Source organism: Mus musculus, chromosome 3 (genome assembly GCF_000001635.26).
Source record: "Mus musculus strain C57BL/6J chromosome 3, GRCm38.p6 C57BL/6J".
In the NCBI taxonomy this organism is placed as follows: Eukaryota; Metazoa; Chordata; class Mammalia; order Rodentia; family Muridae; genus Mus; species Mus musculus.
This window is the reverse complement of record NC_000069.6, coordinates 60,006,359-60,027,063: the sequence shown is the minus strand read 5'-3', so window position 1 is coordinate 60,027,063 and position 20,705 is coordinate 60,006,359. Positions and strand designations below refer to the sequence as shown.

Sequence of the window (20,705 nt, the reverse complement as noted above, 5' to 3'; positions counted from 1 at the left end):
CAGAAACCTCAAGACAGCATTAAAATAAATACATACATACTAGATTGTCAATGCATGTGAACATCATGAAGTGTACTGAATGAGTCCTATATGCTAAAAACTATTTTGGCGTTGATAGTGAGTAGTGATTTAAACAACAAAATATTATTTGTACAACCAAATACTTTATATATCCATCTTGTCTGTAAGAAATTGACTGCTCAGTTTTAAAGCAATGACTTATTTCCAATTGCATCTCACTCCTAAGATGCTCTTTTATTCCAAGTTGTAAATCTTGTGGCGATTTTTAGCTTTTAAAATTCCTATAGTAAGAAATCTACACATCAACATCTATACAACTTTCAATTTTTAAACTAAAATCTTTATCAGATGATTGTCTTTTTGAAAATACTATTATTTACACTAAGGAACATTTTTACAATTTGAATAAATGAGTACTGGAACCTCACTCTAACATGTGCATTACACAGACACACATGAAACTCCCACTTTAACTTCTGGTTAATTAAAAATTGGCAAACACACAAAGGAAGTGATCATTTTGTAGATCCAGAAGAAATACCCTTGCAAGAGGCCTCTCATAAAAAATACAGAGAACCACTTACCAACTAATCACTACACAAATAAAAAGTTTCTATGATGACCCTATATGAAACATTTCCGTAGAGATTTCCAAATATATTAACAATTATAAGTTACTCCTACATCAGAAATATAAATTTATTTATTTTATTATCTTCTTTTATTGTGAAGAAAGTAATCATTTCAATCACTAAAGAGGGCTCTGACACTGCTGTGTAAATGTAATAGACAATAGATATTTAATTAAATCATATACCTGTTGGTTTCCTAGATGAAGGGCAAGTGATAAGTCTCTCCTTTAACTTCTCTTCCTTCTGCAAATTGGAAGAGCAATTGGTCTTTTGAGGCCGGATTAAAAAGTGGAAACATCTGACCGAGAGAGAGAGAGAGAGAGAGAGAGAGAGAGAGAGAGAGAGAGAGAGAGAGAGAGAGAGAGAGAGATTGGAGTTCTGTGATTGAGTTACATAGACACACAGCAAGATGGTCTCATGGAAATGGGACCAGGTAACTAGCCATGTGGTAGGATCTAGAATAGAATAAACAGGATAATTAAGTGTTGCGGTAAATCTCCAATCCAAATATGCCCCAGCAATAAAAATACAACTCAGTTAATATGAATACATGCTGTGTGCCTAAATTGGGCAGATCTACCACTACCCTACCATCTTCCACATCTATGAGACCCCTTAGAACTTACAGTTTCTCCAGGCCATGTGCTTCTGCTCTGCTTTTTTCTTCTTCCTCCTCTGCATCCTCTCCCTCTTCCCTCTCCCCACCTTCCACTCCACCTTTCTCTTTTATCTGCCCAATCATCAGCTCTCCTTTATTTTACAAATTAAGGTGGGAAGTAGGTTTACAAAAAATAAATAAAATCACCTGAGTGCTGACTCATTCCTTATTCAAAACCCCTCACAGGAGAATGGAATTAACATCAAATGCAATTAGCTCCAGGACTATCCACAAAAATTAGGTTATGAGACAGTTGGGGAACAGGTCCAAGCTTATGGCCTAAACATATATTTATAAATATGATTAAGTCTCACAGTCGTTATTTCAGGAACACTGAGGCCAGGTTGAAAAGCCCTCAGTTAGCATAATTAGTTCAAGAACACGTAGTAACTTATAATTGATTCAAATCAATTTTGAATTATATTGTTCTTTTCACAACTAAAATACTTCCAAAATTAAACTTCATTGAGGAAAACTGTAATTATAAATTATTATCCAGCCAACTAACATACATATCTTTTATCCTCAGCCCTAGATCTAAGTGAAGTGGCGATGTCATATATGATAAGGCTCCGTGGATTCCATCCTCAACATGGTCATGGAAAACTTGGACTCCAACCTTTTGAAGTCTTGAAACATACATGATCCCATCATCTCTCAGGACATCATGTTGACAGGTAAGAATGTATGTTTGTGGCAAGTGCTGTAAGTGGTCATCACTGGCTAACAAGGGCAATGCTCTGTGGTCCATCAGCGCTGGCAGGGAGAAAGCCGATCTTCCAAGCACAGGCTCAGTGTATACATGGTCCTTTCTAAACTTGTCAGGGAGAAGAGTACTCCAGTTGACAAACCTGAAGAGATGTCTGGACTCTGGAGGCATGTGCTGGTTTTTTCTCATTGCCTGTGGAAGTGCCTCATCCTTGGTGAAAAACAAACTCACAAGTTTTATGGCTATGTCCCTTGTCAGAACTATGCCATGTTCGTTTTCTCGATGAGATGGCAAGTGAGTGTCAATCACCTGCAAGCCAGGATAAAGCAGGGCTTGCAGCTTGAGTTTATGCTTTACTTCAGGATCAATCTGCACCTGAAAAATATGATGTCCAGTGAGGCAAAGGCTCCAACATTCCAACAGACAAAACCATGAAACAGAAATGGTAACAAACCTACAGAGTGCTGTCATAAAGCATGGTTATGTCCAAAATGCCTGTAATAACCTTAATCACCATTAAATGCCCTAGTACTGAAATATCATTTTTTAAATATTGCTTAAGTATATTAGAAAATATGATAGAAAGGATACAGTGACAAAAGGTAAAAGAAGGGGAGATATACAAATATATTTTATCAAAAGTAAATAATGGAAATAACATAGTCTGAAAGGTAACAGAGGATTTTACATAAATAAATGTGTAGAAATTATTCTTGATAACTGGCCAAGGTGCAGCTAATAATGCTCAACCCTATATAGAACATCTGTAAAATCTACATCCTCCCGAGCCTCAGACACAGAAATATTCTAAGAGCCAGAGGTGGTAGGTGACTCTAATGAAACTGTTTGTCTTGATACTGCAGAATAGTTGCACATACCAGATTTGTGCAAGACCAAACCAGAATAAGTCCCTGCTTGGAGAAGAGAAGTAATCAAGAATTTTCACCCCTAGCTGAGGACCTGTTGACATTGGATAGCTGCTGGGATAAAGAGAGTCTGTTTCCTCTAAGAGTGTAGCCCCTGATACTTGAACATGCTGCAGTAGAAAATCCTACATCTAAGACTATGTGTGTAGGGCAACTTAGACACAATGTTCTTTTTTGTTTTTTTTGAAGAGGACTTAAACTCAGGTGATTAGGAAAGATTGGGTGTGTCTGAGAGGAGTTGGGGAAGTAGGTGAATTTGATCAAAACACATGGCATAAAAATCTTTTTAGACAACTTATTTTTTCCTGTTTTATTGAAAACAAATTCTCTTGTACAATATATCTCAACCATAGTTTTCCTTCCCTCCACTCCTCCCATTCTTTCTCACTACCTCCCATCTTCCCCAGATACACTAACCTTCAATTTCCCTTCAGAAAAGATCAGGCCTCCAAGAAAGAACAACCAAAAGGGACAAAACTAGATACACCAAGACAAGGCAAAAGTCTGTATAATAAGGCTGGACCAGGCAGCCCAATAGCCCCATAACAGTACTGAGATCAGACAAAAGAGTCAGAGACACATCTGCTCCCACTGTTGGGAGCACCACAAAAACATCAATTTAACAGTCATGGCACACACACAAAGAACTTGCTACAGACACTTGCAGGCCTCATGTTTGCCTCTACAGTACAGAGTTAATTTTTTAAGAAGATGAAATGAGGTACACTAGTATCTAATGTGATCAATAATGGAGAGACTCCTTCTCTGCAGGACATAGATAAGAGAAAAGGAAGCTTCAATGAGTTCTGCAAGCATCCATTCTGATAAAGGATGCAATATGAATTGTATAAGGAGCTACATAGATCTAACAGAATAGAGGCAGATGTGCTAGTGGCTAACTTGTCAGGAAGATATTAAGGAAGGAGATAAAAGATTTAAGGAGCTGTAATCATAGGAAATACCACCACCCAAGTTTTTTGTTTATGCTTACAAGGAGAATCAGATTTCTGAGTTCAGGTTTGGCCTGGGATAGAGCAAGGTTAGGCCCAGGCATGGTATAAATAGTAATTTCAGGCAGAATCCTACCCAGCTAGATTATCTTCTGTGCTTAACAAAGGCAGGCAGATGTCTGAATTTTTTTTCAGTGTTAGAAAAAAAAAAAAAGTCCCTGTTGTCTCCTAAGAATCAAGGGCGTTGGTTCATGGGACTCTAATTCATAGAATAATCAAAAGGGAACCTAGAATTAAAAAAAATGAGGTGGTATATAAATGAAAGACTGGACTTTTTCATCTGCAAGGGTTGATTTTTCTAGAGAAAGTTTAGAATAGCAAGAGAGAACTGCTTGAAGATCTATCTTCTTTATGCAGAACACAGAACATTCTGGAAAGCTATCTTGAAGAGAACACATGCCACCAGCTTGGACTAGACTTCAAGTCATTTGTTTCACTACTCTCAAACACTCCTTCCTCACAACCCCTCTTCAAGCTGAGGTTGGTCCTTGGCAATTCTATAATGTCAGTAGGGTCCTGATATCAAAGGTAGATAAGGTCAGAAGAAGAACAAAGATGTTATAGTCCAGTTTCCAAGATAAACACAAACTTAAACATCCCCAACAACTAAATCAAAGTCAACAATACTTGAAAAGATATTATAATAGGATCAGCTTTACCTTATTCCAACAGTGCAACAATGGTTCAACATATTCAAATTTATAAATAAAGTTCTATATACAAATACAATGAAGGACCAAAAAAAAAAAAATCGCAATTGTTATAAAAGACTCAGAACATACTCTTCCAAATCCACCATCCCTTTATGATGAAGAAACAAAAGTTTAAAAACAATAGGTAAGACAGAATGCATTTGGAAATAAATACAAAGACTATAAGAAAACAGAATCCAACAATAAACCACATGGAAATCACACTGAAAACATGTTTTTCTAAAATTCTGGGGCAGAGGTATCTGATCTCTCCATGCTTCTTCAAATAATAGTGGAAACCTAAACTGATGAAATAAAAAAAAATGACAAGGTAAAAACTGGAACGGAAAAATTGACTTCTTCATGCTTATGGACGATATAGTTAAATGTATAGGATTAGTATGTAAAAATCTATGTATGCTCCACCAGAAGGCTCTTAAATCTCATAAATATTTTCATCAGAACAAGATGAAATAACGTTAACCATAGCTATCATAACTTTGAGGCAATCTTCACTAATCTGTCAGTCCTGTATCCCTCATATCTATACAACTAGAACTATATGGACCAAAACACTCTACTTCCAGTACACGTTATGTCTTTGATCCTTTGCACCATGGTGGCAGTAGCCTCTGTGTTCCTCCATGGTTTAGCTGGGAAAAATTTCCCTCAGACATTCCTTAAAATTAAATTTGTTTAGAACACTTTCTCTTTTTGTTGTAACCATCAAACATGGAGTAGAAGCAGTTAACTGTCTTTAGAGGTCGTGATTTGTAGAGTTCATGTGATTTTAAGACATAAAAATTTATTTGCAAATGTTATTTCTGCATTTTTGTGTATGTAAAATTTTCTGATTAGAAAAATTTAATAAAATTGTAGCTAACTGTTTTATTCAATCTTAAGGTAATGTAAAAGTATAAAATAAATAAGCCAATTATATTATCAATAAAAGAGAACTGAAAATATTTTCTTTAAAAAGTATGAAATTTATATGATGAATTCAAAGCTCTTGATCATGGTTCTTGCTCTCACAGTGTCTTTCCTATTGTTTTAAGAGAGTTCAAAAATTCTCCTTAAGGACTCCATTCTCTTTAAGCAACCATAGTTGCTTTGTCTGAATTCTTCCTGTCCTCAACTTCACTAGGTGTGAGCTCTTTTACTTGGGTATTTTTCATATTTTCTGTCTTGCTTCATGTTCTCTTTCACTATAAATATGATAAAGGTAGTAAGCAATAACTATGCCAAAGTCTAGCTGCTACACTGTCTTAAAATTAACTTTTCCAAAATCTTAATCCATTTTAAATCCAGCCTCACTCAAATTCCAACACACAGAAGGAAGGCAGCTAGATACTTTGAGATAAACTGACACAAATTGTTTCTAATCTGACTCCCATAAATTATGTGTTCCTTATGCAAACCTCATGAGCACAGTCTTCTTGGTCCTCCTTTCAGTTAGCACTTGCATCTTCCAAACTCTCATTATTGTCCGCCAACACGTCATATGTCTACTAAGCTTTACTAAGGCCACATTCCTTCTCCATGGCAGCTCTGTCCTCAAGAGTATTCTGGTGTGAACTGTGAGTGTGAAATTGGTGCATGTGGATCCCACCTGTGTCTACATGGCTCTTACATCTGTGACTGTGCACTTGGATCCCTTGGAGACCACTGTGATTTCAACTTTGATGAATGTTCCAGCCAGCTATGTCTCCATGGAGGCCTATGTGTGGAAGGAGGGAACAATAACCACTGTGGTTGCACAAATAGTGGACTTAGGGGACACAGTGTAAGAACTTGATGTCGCTTTGTTGGTTGAAGCCTTGTGATAATGATAGAACATGTGAAGACACTGTTGACAGATGTATTCACCATTCCTGGACTACATACACGGGTGCCCTGTATGAGATGGACATAAATGAATGTAGTATCAACCTCTGCTGATTTTGAGGGGAATATGACAAACTGTCCTCAGAAAATCTATATGAACACATTGCAGGCCTGCCTTCCTCCTTCAGCTATCTTGGTGCCTCAAGTCCTGTTTGTATCTGTCAGCCTGGATTCTCAGACAGGATCCTATCATAACTGTCCTCTGAGATGCTCTACCAAGCAGCTGGCCAAATCAGATGCAGAGACCCTAGTTGGAGCTCCAGAAGTCTTGTGAAAGAGTAGGTGGAAGTATTGAGGACCATGGAGGGATAAAGACTCCACAAGAAAACCAATAGAGTCAACTAACTTGGATCCCCAGGATTCCCAGAGACCAAACCGCTAACCGAAGAGCATACTAGGGTTGGATCTAGATCCCCCACACATATGTAGCAGGTATGTATGTGTGTGTGTGTGTGTGTGTGTGTGTGTGTGCACATTGGTGTTGATGAAGGTCCTCCCAAAGTTTAGAATGGGGGCTTACCCTGACTCTGTTGTCTGTCTGTGGATCCTGCTTCTCTAACTGGGCTATCTTGTCTATCCTTAGTGGGAGAGGATGTACCTAGTACTGGAGTAACTTGAAGTAGGCTGGTTCCCTGAGAGAGATTTCCCCGATCTCAGAGGTAAAGGGACAAGAGGGATAGAGAGAGAAACCACGTGTGAGGGGGGACTAGGAGGAGATGGGAGGACTGTGATCAGGATGTAAAGTGAATGAATGAATGAATGAATGAATGAATGAATAAATAAATAAATAAATAATAAATAATAATTGTAAACTAAATTCAAAGGGAGGTTTGGATCATTTGTATACTCTACCATTTTAATACTGTTGAGAAACTGAGGATACCCTACTAAAACATGAGGCCTAGTGTAGTTTAGCTGGATGTTTCAACATCAACATGGTGGTAATCACCAGAGTCCATAGATCCAGTGCAAGCATTCTTAAAATACTATTTTGCTTTCGTTGTTAGAGATTAATTAACAAGATTCTTTATAATGTTTTAATGCTTGAGCAATATAACACCAAAACCAACTTTTTCAAAGAAAATGAAGGTTAAAATAAAATAATACTGACATGAAAATAGACATATAGATAAATATAATAACAGCTAATGTATAAACCAAATTAGCCCTGTTAGGTTCCCTTGAAGTTTCATTCAAGGCCATTGTAATTCTATGGGAATGAATGCTCCTTTTCAAGGAATGACACCAGAGGAGCAGACCTGGCAGAACTAAGAACTGCAACAGCTACTCCTCACCACAGAGCCAACCATGCTGTACCTGTTGTGTCACCGCTGCAGCCAGAGTTCCTCCAGAACTGTCTCCTGACACAGCAATTCGGGTAGGATCTACTCCATACTTTGTTAGAATTTTATCCTGAAGAAAAAACTTGACTGCTGTGATACCATCTTCAAATTGTGCAGGGAAGTGATGTTGAGGCGCTAGCCTGTAGCTTTAACACAGACCAGGAAAGCACACAGAGCATAAGTGTACAACAACCAACAACATCTCAAACATCTAACACATGCACCATGACACCAAGTCCTATTGTTCAACTTTTAAAACTCGATCTAGGGTTTTTTCTAAGGATTAATTAGAATAAAAGTTAATATAAAATTATTTAAAACATGTAATTAAGATAGTGGACGGTCTTGTGACTGAAGATAATGGATTGCTGCAAAACCCTTACTTTTGTAAGGAAAATTTTTATTTCAAGTGTATTTTATACTGGAGATATTCTGTATCTTTCTTTTTGTTATTAACAGAACTGTCTATACAAACATCATGTTCTCTTTTTGTTCTTCAGAATGACAAAATTCACAAATATCTATATTTAGTGTTGAACGTTCATGGTAGGAATCCTAGAATATAATGTGAACTGCCCTAAAAAAACCTAAAGAATAATTTAGATATTGCTATGTACACAAGTGATCTTTATATCTATTATGTTAAACATAGTAAATTTAGAAAAATGCAAATCATAATGATTATACTAAATATGGGTCGGGTTTTGTATCCTTGTAATAAAATATGATTCAAATTTCCCCAAATAATTAGACTCTTCCAGTACTGAAATCAAGTCATCAATATACAAAGTTTTTCTGGGTATTATAAGCATAATAAACATTTTAGAAAGTACTTTCTTTAGATGGTTATTCAGTTTTATCCAAATTCATATACTTTAAAAATGTCATCATTGAAGATTAAAAATATTGGATTAGAAATTTTGAGTTATGATTTTGTAACTATAAACTGAGGAGAAGGTGGACAGAAAAAAAATCCTCTTAAGAATTATAAATTTTGGAATCAAACTCAGATTCAGAAATCTAGAATATACTAATATGAGCAAGAATATATTGGGCTATCCTAAGATACTCCAGTACACATGCTGCAAATGCCTTAAGAGTGTACTCACTTTTTGGGAGTATGTGTTCAACAATTCAACTGACCCCAAACTTTATTACCTACAACACTCTAAACCACTGATTTTAAACCTGTGAGTCACTCCCCCAGAGATGTTGAGAAAATAGAGATATTTGCATTGTTATTCATAATAGTAGCAAAATTACAATTATGAAGTAGCAATAAAAATATTTTTATGGCAGGGGTTCACCACATAAGAAACTGTATTAAAGGGTCACAACATTAGGAAGTTAAGAATATTTTAAATAATAATTATTCTGAACATAAACATTTTATCACAAGTATAAATACGATCAAATATTTCAATTGTGCAATGATTAATTCCCTCCTTCCTGTCTGACTATGTAATAAGAAACATAACTGGACCATATAGGACCTAAACGATAAGGTTTCACAAAGTAGTCAACTTAGGGTCTAATCCAAAAGTTTTTTTTTTTTGTTTCACTGTATTTTTTAAGAGACAATATTTAGGATATTGGACTCCTTTAAAGGGTAGTCTATGCAACAATTGTGACAGATAATATATAGTAAAATTTAAAATTCAAATTTCGGATATAGATGTGCTATTTGGAAATTGAATCTATAGACAGGCAAAAGTCATACTAGTCAAAGAAAAATTACTCTTACTCTATTCCTACAACAACAGCGTCAAGTTTGTTTGCAGTCCATCTATTCAGGAAATCAAAAGCCCTCTGCTCTAAAATGAAAAGAGAAAGGTCAAAGTACTCCTTGTAATTAAGAAAGTATCATAAATAATGACAGATATCTATATGATAAATAAGATTTCAGGTTATCAGAGAGGAATCTTTCCTACCCCTATTTCAATGCAGAGGACACTGAACCAATGTAACATTCTTGAATCTCTCTCCAGAGATGAAGAGATAACTTTGTATATTGGTATTTTGAAGATGTAAATTAGAGTTGGCATATTTTAATTTTAACTTATCATTTACTATTCACCACACAATAGAGTTGGCATATTTTAATTTTAACTTGTCATTTACTATTCACCACACAATGACCCTTCTTATATCCCTTTGTGAACCAGTGCACTGTGCTATCCTCTCCTTCTTCAATCTGGAAGTTTTAGACAGTAGAGGAAGTTAATTGGTCTTCCTATAGTCACCACAGCCAGGTCTATAATCCAAGACTCTACCATTAACTGATAAACATTAACACTCAATGTCTTCATTAGAAATAACCATTTTTGCCATTCAACTACATCAGCAGTTCTCAAACTGTGGGTCACAATTCGTTTGGCAAACATCTATCTTCAAAAATATTTACATTAGAAATTAAATTCTAATTATTATTAGAAAATTATAGTTATGAAATAGCAAAAAATAGTTTTATGATTGTGGATCACAACAAAATAAGGAAATGTAGTTAAGAGTTGCAACATTAGAAAGATTGATAGCTATTGGTCTATATAAACTCTTGACATATTCTTTCAGTTGACTCATGAATTCAGGAAGAAGGAATGCAGTAGATCTCTCTATTTACATACATACATATATGTGTGTGTATGTGTGTGTGTGTGTTGTAGATATGTAAGTAGATGATATCTAGATAGACAGATACTGTTTATGTAAGATAAAAACTTAATTGTTTAAAAGCTCTGCATTTATGAATATGTTAATTATATGATGCTGCAATGATTAGGACATTAACCCAAATTCTAAGGAATAGCAACTGAGTTTTTAAAAATCTCTTAATAAGTTAATGTAAGGCTTTGATGTACATCTGGCACACAAGCCACTGACTCTCTGCAACACACATAGATGCCCATTTGTCACTACATACAGACAACAACTTTCCCAAGTATCCACCTGTGCTGGTTACTTATTTTTTATCAACTTAACACAAGCTAGGCACATCTGCGATGAGGGAACCTCACTTGAGAAAATGGCTCATAAGATAGCTTACACTCTAAGATCAAGAATCGACAAATGGAACCTGAAAAAAATTGCAAAGCTTCTGTAAGGCAAAGGACACTGTCAATAGGACAAAATAGCCACCTACAGATTAAGAAAAGATGTTTAGCAACCCTACATCCAATAGAGGGCTAATATCCAATATATTTGAAGAACTCAAGAAATTAGACTTTAGAGAACCAAATAACCCTATTAAAAAGGGGGTACTCACTGATAAGTGGATATTAGCCCCAAACCTAGGATTCCCAAGATATAAGGTACAATTTGCTAAACACATGAAACTCAAGAAGAATGAAGACTGAAGTATGGACACTATGCCCCTCCTTAGAATTGGGAACAAAACACCCATGGAAGGAGTTACAGAGACAAAGTTTGGAGCTGAGATGAAAGGATGGACCATGTAGAGACTGCCATATCCAGGGATCCACCCCATAATCAGCATCCAAACGCTGACACCATTGCATACCCTAGCAAGATTTTATTGAAAGGACCCAGATGTAGCTATCTCTTCTGAGACTATGCCGGGGCCTAGCAAACACAGAAGTGGATGCTCACAGTCAGCTAATGGATGGATCACAGGGCTCCCAATGGAGGAGCTAGAGAAAGAACCCAAGGAGCTAAAGGGATCTGCAACCCTATAGGTGGAACAACATTATGAACTAACCAGTACCCCGGAGCTCTTGACTCTAGCTGCATATGTATCAAAAGATGGCCTAATCGGCCATCACTGGAAAGAGAGGCCCACTAGACATGTAAACTTTGTATTCCCCAGTACAGGGGAACGCCAGGGCCAAAAAGGGGGAGTGGGTGTGTAGGGGAGTGGGGGTGGGTGGGTATGGGGGACTTTTGGCATAGCATTGGAAATGTAAATGAGCTAAATACCTAATAAAAAATGGAAAAAAAAATTAAAAAAAAAAGAATTAAAGATAAAAAAAAAAGGGGGGGTACTGAGCTAAACAAAGACTTCTCAACTGAGGAAACTCAAATGGTCTAGAAGCACCTAAATAAATGTCCAACATCCTGAGTCATCAGGGAAATGCAAATCAAAACAACCCTGAGATTCCACCTCATATCAGTCAGAATGGCTAAGTTCAAAAACTCAGGTGACAGCAGATGTTGGCAAGGATGTGGAGAAAGAGAAACACTCCTCCATTGCTGATGGAATTACAAGCTGGTACAACTACTCTGGAAATCAGTCTGGTGGTTCCTCACAAAACTGCATAGAGTACTACCTGAGAACCCAGCTATACCTCTCCTGGGCATATACCCAGAAGATCCTCTAACATATAACAAGGACACATGCTCCACTATGTTCACAGCAGCCTTATTTATAATAGCCAAAAGCTGGAAAGGACCCAGATGTTGTTCAATAGAAGAATGGATAAAGAAAATGTGGTGTATTTACACAATGAAGTACAACGTAGCTATTAAAAACAACGAATTCGTGAAATTCTTAGGCAAATGGTTGAAACAAGAAAATATCATCATGAATGAGGTAATCACAAAAGAACACACATGGTATGAACTCACTGATAAGTGGATATATAAGGGGATTGGATGGTTGGGTGGTGGGGACACACCCTCATAGAAGTGGGGGGTGGGGGGCTTCTTGGGTGAGGGACCGGGAATGGGTATAATATTTGAAGTGTAAATAAATAAAATATCAAATAAAAATGACTAGGCATAAAAATTTAAAACAAAACAAAATAAAAGATAGATTGCTTCTGATTAATAATTGGTGTAGAGTGGACCAGTCTACTATGAATGATGCTATCCCTGGGTAGGTGATTCTTGGTTGCATAAAAAGGCTGAGAAAGCTATGCAGAACAAACCAGCAAAGCAGCACCCCTCCATAGCCCCTGCTTCCATATCTGCCACCATGGCTCCTGCCTTGACCTCTCTTTATGATAGACTGTAGGATGTAACATGAAACAGACCTTTCTGCCTCTGGTTTGTTTTTGTTATAGTGTTTATCACAGCAATAAGAGGCAAACTAACAATCCACCAATTCCGTTTTCCACCTCCCTAAATGCAATGTCTATAAGTTCTGTGATGTCTATTAACATTATAGTCACTACAAAATCTTGGAAAGTTGCCAAATTTTAAAATTATGATCAAAATCAAGACTTTAAAAAAGGTATCTATCTCTTACACATTAATAAAAATTTAAACTGAAAGGTACTTAGTTCCTGGGTATATAACAGTTTGGAAAACAAAGAAGTTAAGTCATTCAGTCTTTTAGGAAGAATGATACCATTTATGATTTAGTTATTCAGTTTTAAGAAAAGGAAAGGCCTTGCTGAAGACAAAATATGCAAGATATTAAGCCTACATTTTTCACATTTTACATTTCATATTCCTTTGCTATTATATTTTAGACTTGGATGTGTATTTACCACCCAATCAATTTCAATTGTCTTATAGTCAAAGTCAAAATAAAGGGTTTTTCTCATTCCTAGAAATTGTTTCAAGTACAAAATATTCATTGGTATGATCTATCTGGTCATGATTCTCAGTGATCAGTGCCCAGTAACAGAAGGTATAGCACTTATGGGAGTCAAGCCCAAACAGGAAGGCATGCAGGTATTGATGGGAAAACAAGAACAACAAATGTTTATAAAGTATCTACTGGAAAATAAAGTGGGGATGATTTTACTTTTCTCCACATTAACATTGATCATTTTTTTAGTTTAAAATTTTTCTTCACTATTCCTTTTTCTTCCCCAACACTTCCCAGATCCTCCATCTCTCTCTCTCTCTCTCTCTCTCTCTCTCTCTCTCTCTCTCTCTCTCTCTCTCTCTCTTAAAAAATAAAAGCAGAAACGAACATCAAAACGAACAAGCAAAACAACAACAAAATCAAAAACAAAATTCTTGTTTATCAAAGCAGTCTTGGCATTTTCCAGGAAAGAAGTAATCTGAGAAAAAGAAATAAAATCAATTGAAGTTCGCAAACACAGGAAAACATAGCCAAGAAGACAATATATGCTCAAATGAGAGTGTGCACTTCACCCCACCCCCAATACACACCAAACAAGCATAAACAAACAAAGTTGTTATTTTATCTCAACATGAAAGTATGGGCAACATTTGGGAGCACAGTATAATATGAAAAAAATTTTTTTTCAGAAACAGACTTGAGGTCATACGAGGTCTATGGAAAACCAAAAGTGCAGCTCACTGTGCAGCTGAAACAAATCGTGGAAAGAAGCACTGACTGAAGGTAAGAACATTAAATGTAAGGCCAGGTGATTGACTGCTAAGGAATTTCAGTCTGGTAGTGCATCATTGAGAACAAAGAAATCATGTGCGTAAAAAGAGACTTTAAGATAAGATATATTGATAAAATCAAATATAGGTCAAGAGCCATGTAATACCTATCAAAGGAACCAATGTCAAGGGAAAAGTATTTCCTCTTCTGGGAGTATTGGAAAGAAGGGAGCACTGCTATGTTGGAAATACAACTGACATAAAGAGATTCAGGTAAGAATGGAATATTCAGAATGGGAGAACATACAATTCCCATGTCCTCCATTTTCTCTGCAATAGTGTAAAGTCTGATCTCTAGAAGACAAGGAGAGTTCCTGTGGCCTTAGTGGCAAAGAGAGCTACACACTGACAGGGTCTCTGGCCCACAGATGGGTATTAAGCAGCAATAGCAAAACGGCGCTGAGAAGCCAGCCAGTCAGCATCAACATCAACCAGAGACTAATCTGAGGTGCTTCCTACCAAGTTAACAAACCTGAAAGCAGGAGCCCATAATCTGTTTAGCCTAAACTCTACGCCACTAGATTTTTGAGACCCACTGTCCTCAAAAGGGAAATCACTCTTCTTAGTCACACTGTGTGCTCTGGAATTAATCTTTAAAGCATCTTTTAAAGCCTTCGGAAGAGAAAACAAAGCTTGTGTGGCTTTCCTACATCTAGCAGATATACTGGTTTCCCTAGGTACTATACAACTCACTGAGCCACTTTCTTCAAGTTTCTTAGTTCTTGTTCGTTGATTTCCTATTCTTGAGTGTCTTGTCATACCACCACTGTACATAGAGAAAAATGATCATTAACATCAACAGCATACTGTGGCTGTGGCGTTGACTTTTAAGACATTGGCTGTGGCCATAAAACAGAATAGTTTTTTTCTAAGAACATGGGCCTGGATTTCTCTCATCATCATGGGAAACTATCTAACTTTGTATTTTGCTTTTTACTTTAAATTTTGCAAGGAATAAAATAAACACAATAAAGGGTTCTTCTTTCCCCACAGCCATTGTATCAGTCTTACAATTTATCTTGAGTCACTACCTACCTTCTATGAACACTCTATTAACTTTGAATAACTGAAAAAAAAAACACAGAATTCAAAAGTAGTACTGTTCTTTAAGATTTATGCCAAGCATGGGGCAGGGACTGATCCAAGCCTTCATTTTCAATATACTGAATTCTATTGCCATTCTTGAACTGCAAGGGAGCATACTCAATTTTCTCTACCATATTAAAAATCTCATACTCTTTTTTAAATTGAAAAATCAATTGACTATTCAGATATTACCTGAGTTTGATATTCATATATTATTTAATTTTTTTTTACAATTTCATTAACTTGCTTGTTTTTATAGTTTACTTACAATGACTTTCCATATATTGTTAACAGTCTATTATAGAATTTTTCAAAGTCTTTTCAAAGGTTTATTTTTTTGTTTTTTACATTTATCAGCTTTATATGTCCCTTATAATTATTACAGAAGACAAGTACAGAATCTCAACTTTATGAGTGGGGCTTGATTTATAAAAAGTTTTATTTTGTGTTTTCCTCTTAGAGTCAAGTTGAACAACTTCCTTATACACTTTACCACTTTAGTAATAAATTACAAACTACCTCTTGAGTCAAGAGCATAGAATTCTTCTTATAGGCGTCCTTTCAACATTACAGCTGCTGAAAAAAATCCTGACTCCAAGGAGAAAATGTTGTAGCAATTGACTTATCCCTGTCATTTTTTTACTTTATTGCATATGAAAGATAAATAAAATGTCACCTGACAAAAGGGGCTTTCACTGGGATTCACTTGCTAGTACATTATCCCAGCCTGCAGGAAGCCCCGAGTTTGAACCCTAATACTACATGGACCAGGCTGGAGACAAATGCATTTCATCATGGCACTCAAGAGGTAGAAGATCATGAGTAAAATCTTATTACCAACTAAGTAGTACTTTCCAGGGAAGACTAAGATAGATGAGTTCCTATCTTAAAAACAAAAGTAAACAAATGTGGATCAGTGAAAAACAAACTCTGCAGTGGAAACCTCTATCAGAGAATTCCTCAAACATATCTGTATTGGATATCGAGCATGTATATCTCTATTATGTCCATATGTGTGTGTGTATACACAATACTTGTGTACTACAAACATGCAACTACTCAATCTATTTCCTTGTATGATAAACTTACTAAAACTCCCGAAACAAAAACCTCCTCCATGAAAATAGATCACAGCTCGTCTTGGGGCTTCTGACTTTCTCTTGGGAAGGTACAAACGCACAGGAATGTCAACAAAGGCAGTATCGGTTACTGTGATGTGTTCATCAGAAAGCGGTTGTGTGTAATCCAGATTGATTATCATGGAGATAAATTCTTCATATCTCATGACACCTAAGTTTTCAAGACACAAAGCCTATAATAAAACAAATTTAAAAATAATTCAACATTAGATCTGTAATATCAAATAAATGTGAAGATAAAGTTTAGAAGAATAAAACAGGGAAAAAAACAACAAAGAAGCCAAACAGAAATAAAGAATTTGTAAAATTAAATCCAAATAATATTATGACCATTTTTTTTTCAAAGACCCTTTGCCTTTGAAAATCTCAGGTGTTTTAGATTAAATGTTATTTAGAAAATCATCTTTACTTACATTTTTAAAGACTTTTTGTATTTATTGCTTAATTATAAATCTTTCAAAAATTCAATGTCTTATGATCCCTCTATGTATGTTGTCATAAGTTCCTTCTAAAATTACATTATTTAATCTCAATTTTAAATATTATGATATGACCATATTATACGTAATGTGAACTTGGTTTTGTTTATTTGTTTGTTTTTTATTTTGATTTTTTTTACTCTACCCTTTTCTATAAAACCTTCTTTGATTTTACTGCAGAAATATGATCAGCCTATCTAGAAAATAGACAATTTATTCAAGAAATATATCTTTAAACTTCCAGAGCCAATAGTACTTGAATAGCTTTTATAACTGCATGTATTACAAGGTAAGGTATGTACAACTATTCTCCATATTTTGATGAGAGAAATGCACTGAGAAATTGCAGCCATACCTGTCAAATTTATTCACACACATAAGCACTGTCTGCAGAGTCTGAAGCAGCATGCTTGTACCATATCCTCTGGGCTTATATAACAGCTTGTAGTTTAGTTTTATTTTAAGGGATTTAAGACTGTGCAACTGGCCAGATCTCTGACTCTTGTTTCTTCTCATTGGTTCTTTTTCCTCTGTTGATTTGTCTTATCCAACTTTGATGTGATTTTTTTTATCTTATTATATTTATTTTGTTATATATATATTTAAATGAATGAATTAATTAATTAATTAAAGCCTACCAACTATGGTAAAGGTTAATGACTGAACTACCACTTAAGCCTACAGGCATAAAGAATAAGTTTTCTCCATATATCAACTACCCCAGAGCAAGGCTCAAACTGAGGAGTAGTTGACGACCACATAATGAATTCTGTCCATTTAGTGTGCTTTTATATGGTTACACTTTAGTGGTGTTTTTGTTCTGTCTTATTTTTACTTTTTGGTTGTTATTAAATTTTTTCAAGGTTTTTAGGGGGTTTGTTGTTGTATTCAGTTTTGAGTTTGTTTCATAAAAAGAAATTATTCTGTGTGTAGGGAGGAGGAGAAAATATAGAAGGAGTTGAGGGAAGGGAATATGTTATCAAAATATGTTTGAATTTAAAAATTGTCTTACATAATAAAGTATAATAAAAATTAGAAAGCTACTGATCAATGTACACTGACATTATTGTGTACAAACCCATGCAAAGATAATACCAGGAATAAAGTTATTGCTGAGTTCTAGTACAGTATAAATAAATGAATATTTTTGGTGTATATAGAAGAGTGAAGTTCATTCCAACAATCAATAAATATTGCCTAATTATTTAAACTCTTTAATTACACATTCTAGAGGTGCAAGTAAGATGTCTCAATAGGTAGAGGTACCTGTCTCCAACCAGGAGCATTTCTAAGATCCACCTTCTAGAAGAGAAGAACTGCCCCTTGTATGATGTCCTTTGACCACTACACATGTTTTGGCATGAACCTTCCCTCCAAAACACACACACACACACACACACACACACACACACACACACACACACACACACAGACACACACACACACACACACAAACTAGTTAATTGATTAATTTTGAAATGTAACAAAAGTTCTTAAGTATTTTCTAACTAATTAAATATAAAAAGATATGACCTGTTAATATGAGTGCATGAGATATCAATATATTCAGATAATTTTCATTTAATGAATTTGCTCTTGAAAATTTTATTTTTAGGAAATGGTCTTATTTAGTTTATGTCAATGTTTTCTGGATTTAAAATGATACTTAAGCATTTTAAGACTATATTGAAAACTATCTATGTAGCAATTATCACATGTTCTTCTTAAATGCCTGACCATTATTACACAGAACAATTCACACAAATGTTAAATTAGTACCCTCACTTTTATGTTAATGGGTACAATGCAGAGTCAAGGAAGATTCTCATGGTTATGTGTGGATATTTTACAACTCTTTCAAAACAACATATGATTACAAAATAATGTACTGATTTTATAAAAGGCTATATAATAAAGAACTTTATTATTTTTACTTTAATACAATAAAAAGCAAGAATATTTATTGTCTTTGCAATCTAAATTGTAGGACTCAGTGCTAAAATTATCAAAGATTTTCAAATTTCCTGGGATAAACTCTTAATTACATTTTCCTTTTGACTATTATAGTTGCAGAAGTACAGGATAATAATTCATAATTTCAAATACATAAGGTGTGTATGTTAATGATATATACATGATTATTAGAAATATGTGAAGCTGACAAAGTAACAGCATCATATTAGAGTGAGATGTTCTGATAGGTGATATTGTGATATTGATGAAAGCATGGCTATTTCTCATTAAATACATATGAAATAATCACAAGAGAATTGACATGGGCTGGTTCCTGTATTCATTCCCTTGATCAAGTAATCAGAACATTTGAAAAAGAGAACTGTGGGTGAAAGACACAGATACTCAGAAATTTATAAAGAACTTTAGTTTTAGTTGTCATGGAACTGTGCATCTTTTAAACCTTGGACTGCTGTAACTTCTGATCATCTATTAATTCTGCTAGCTTAGCTTTTCAGGCTCCAACTGTTAGAACTGTCAAAATGTACCCACTTTCTGCAAGGTACCCACTTTGCACATAAAGAACACAGATAAATAATGCAGCCTGGGGCTCAAATTTAAGCTGCTACTCTCTCTGTATGCACTCTTATGAATATATATTTCCTCTCATATAAACTATACATTTAGAAAAGAGTGGATAGCGAGAGGAGATCCATGTATATGCAAAGAAAGCATATATATTACAGCATCAAAAGTGTCAGTTTCTAACTATTCTGGAACAATTACAGCAGTATATCCACTCTGTATATTCTAAGATAACCTTAGAATTCCAGCAATTTAGAATTGGAGGCAGACAACAGAAGCCAAGGAAATAACAAAATTTCTAATTTGTTACCAAGCAAGTACTGTTATAATAATTGATATCTTTATAGAAGATAAAAACATGGTTATGAAACCAGTGTTTTCTTAGAACTTGAGTGAAAATCATATTAACATTATTTTAAAAATGTTTTCTTTCAGAAATATATCAATAGTATTATAAAAATATTCAAAAACATTCGTTCTTACTAATAGAAAAAAATATATTCTTCTTACCATAAGGGAACAAGTTTTAGCAACTGTATCCAAAGCCATTACTTTCCAGGTTTCTTCAATGTTGTCAGGCACGGGTGTATAAATACAAGATAAAAAGCTAACACAAAGCAGTCCAAAACAGAGAGCTTTGAATCCCATAGTATCCTAAACTCTTCCCAGTGCAGACATTAAAATATTTCCATAAACAACTGAATAAAAAGCCACAGAATGAGTACAGACTGGGAACCGTCTCAGGTAAATACAACTATTCCACAATGGGAATCTGATTCTTATTTCAAACAGTCATTTTGAATTAAGCAATATCATTTCTAACTTGTTCTGCAAATGGACAGACTGGGAAGTAGATGTTGAAATTCATCAGGTGTGGTACCCACTAAATTAACATGTAATTTAAATTTCCTGCAGTGTTTCTTCATTCTGTGATATTAATGTCAGCATAAAATAGCTTTAGGAAATCAGAATCCAAATGTAAGCACTGGATAATTTTTGAAGTAATTTTTTTGTAGTTTCAATATTTTCTAACAGATTTATAGTAAGTTATTTGATATCCAGTTAAAATATATGCTAATATCATCGCTATAATTACCTATGTTAACAAATCATGCCTAGAGTAGACTAAGCTTTAAAATGAAAGATAGGGTGTGTGGAGACTTGTTCAATTTCTATCATGCAGCAAGCTGTAATTTTAAGCCTAGACCAGAATTACCAGAAAGTTCAGAACAAGTATTTTAGCAGTCTGACTTTTAGAAAGCTGCAT

At 35.1% G+C, this 20,705-nt stretch overlaps 1 protein-coding gene and 1 pseudogene across 1 annotated transcript; one reads left to right on the top strand and one right to left on the bottom strand.

The window, feature by feature from the left end:
* Positions 1 to 1,643: 1,643 nt before the first annotated feature.
* Positions 1,644 to 20,321, bottom strand: Aadacl2 (arylacetamide deacetylase like 2). Its single transcript, NM_001128091.1, has 5 exons — positions 19,949 to 20,321; positions 16,372 to 16,594; positions 9,620 to 9,689; positions 7,850 to 8,021; positions 1,644 to 2,395 (listed from the first exon to the last, which is right to left on the bottom strand). The coding sequence occupies exons 1-5, from the start codon at positions 20,084 to 20,086 to the stop codon at positions 1,793 to 1,795; spliced, it is 1,206 nt and encodes a 401-aa protein (NP_001121563.1). The 5' UTR covers positions 20,087 to 20,321; the 3' UTR covers positions 1,644 to 1,792.
* On the top strand, positions 6,195 to 6,709 carry Gm18427 (predicted gene, 18427; annotated as a pseudogene).
* Positions 20,322 to 20,705: the final 384 nt, after the last annotated feature.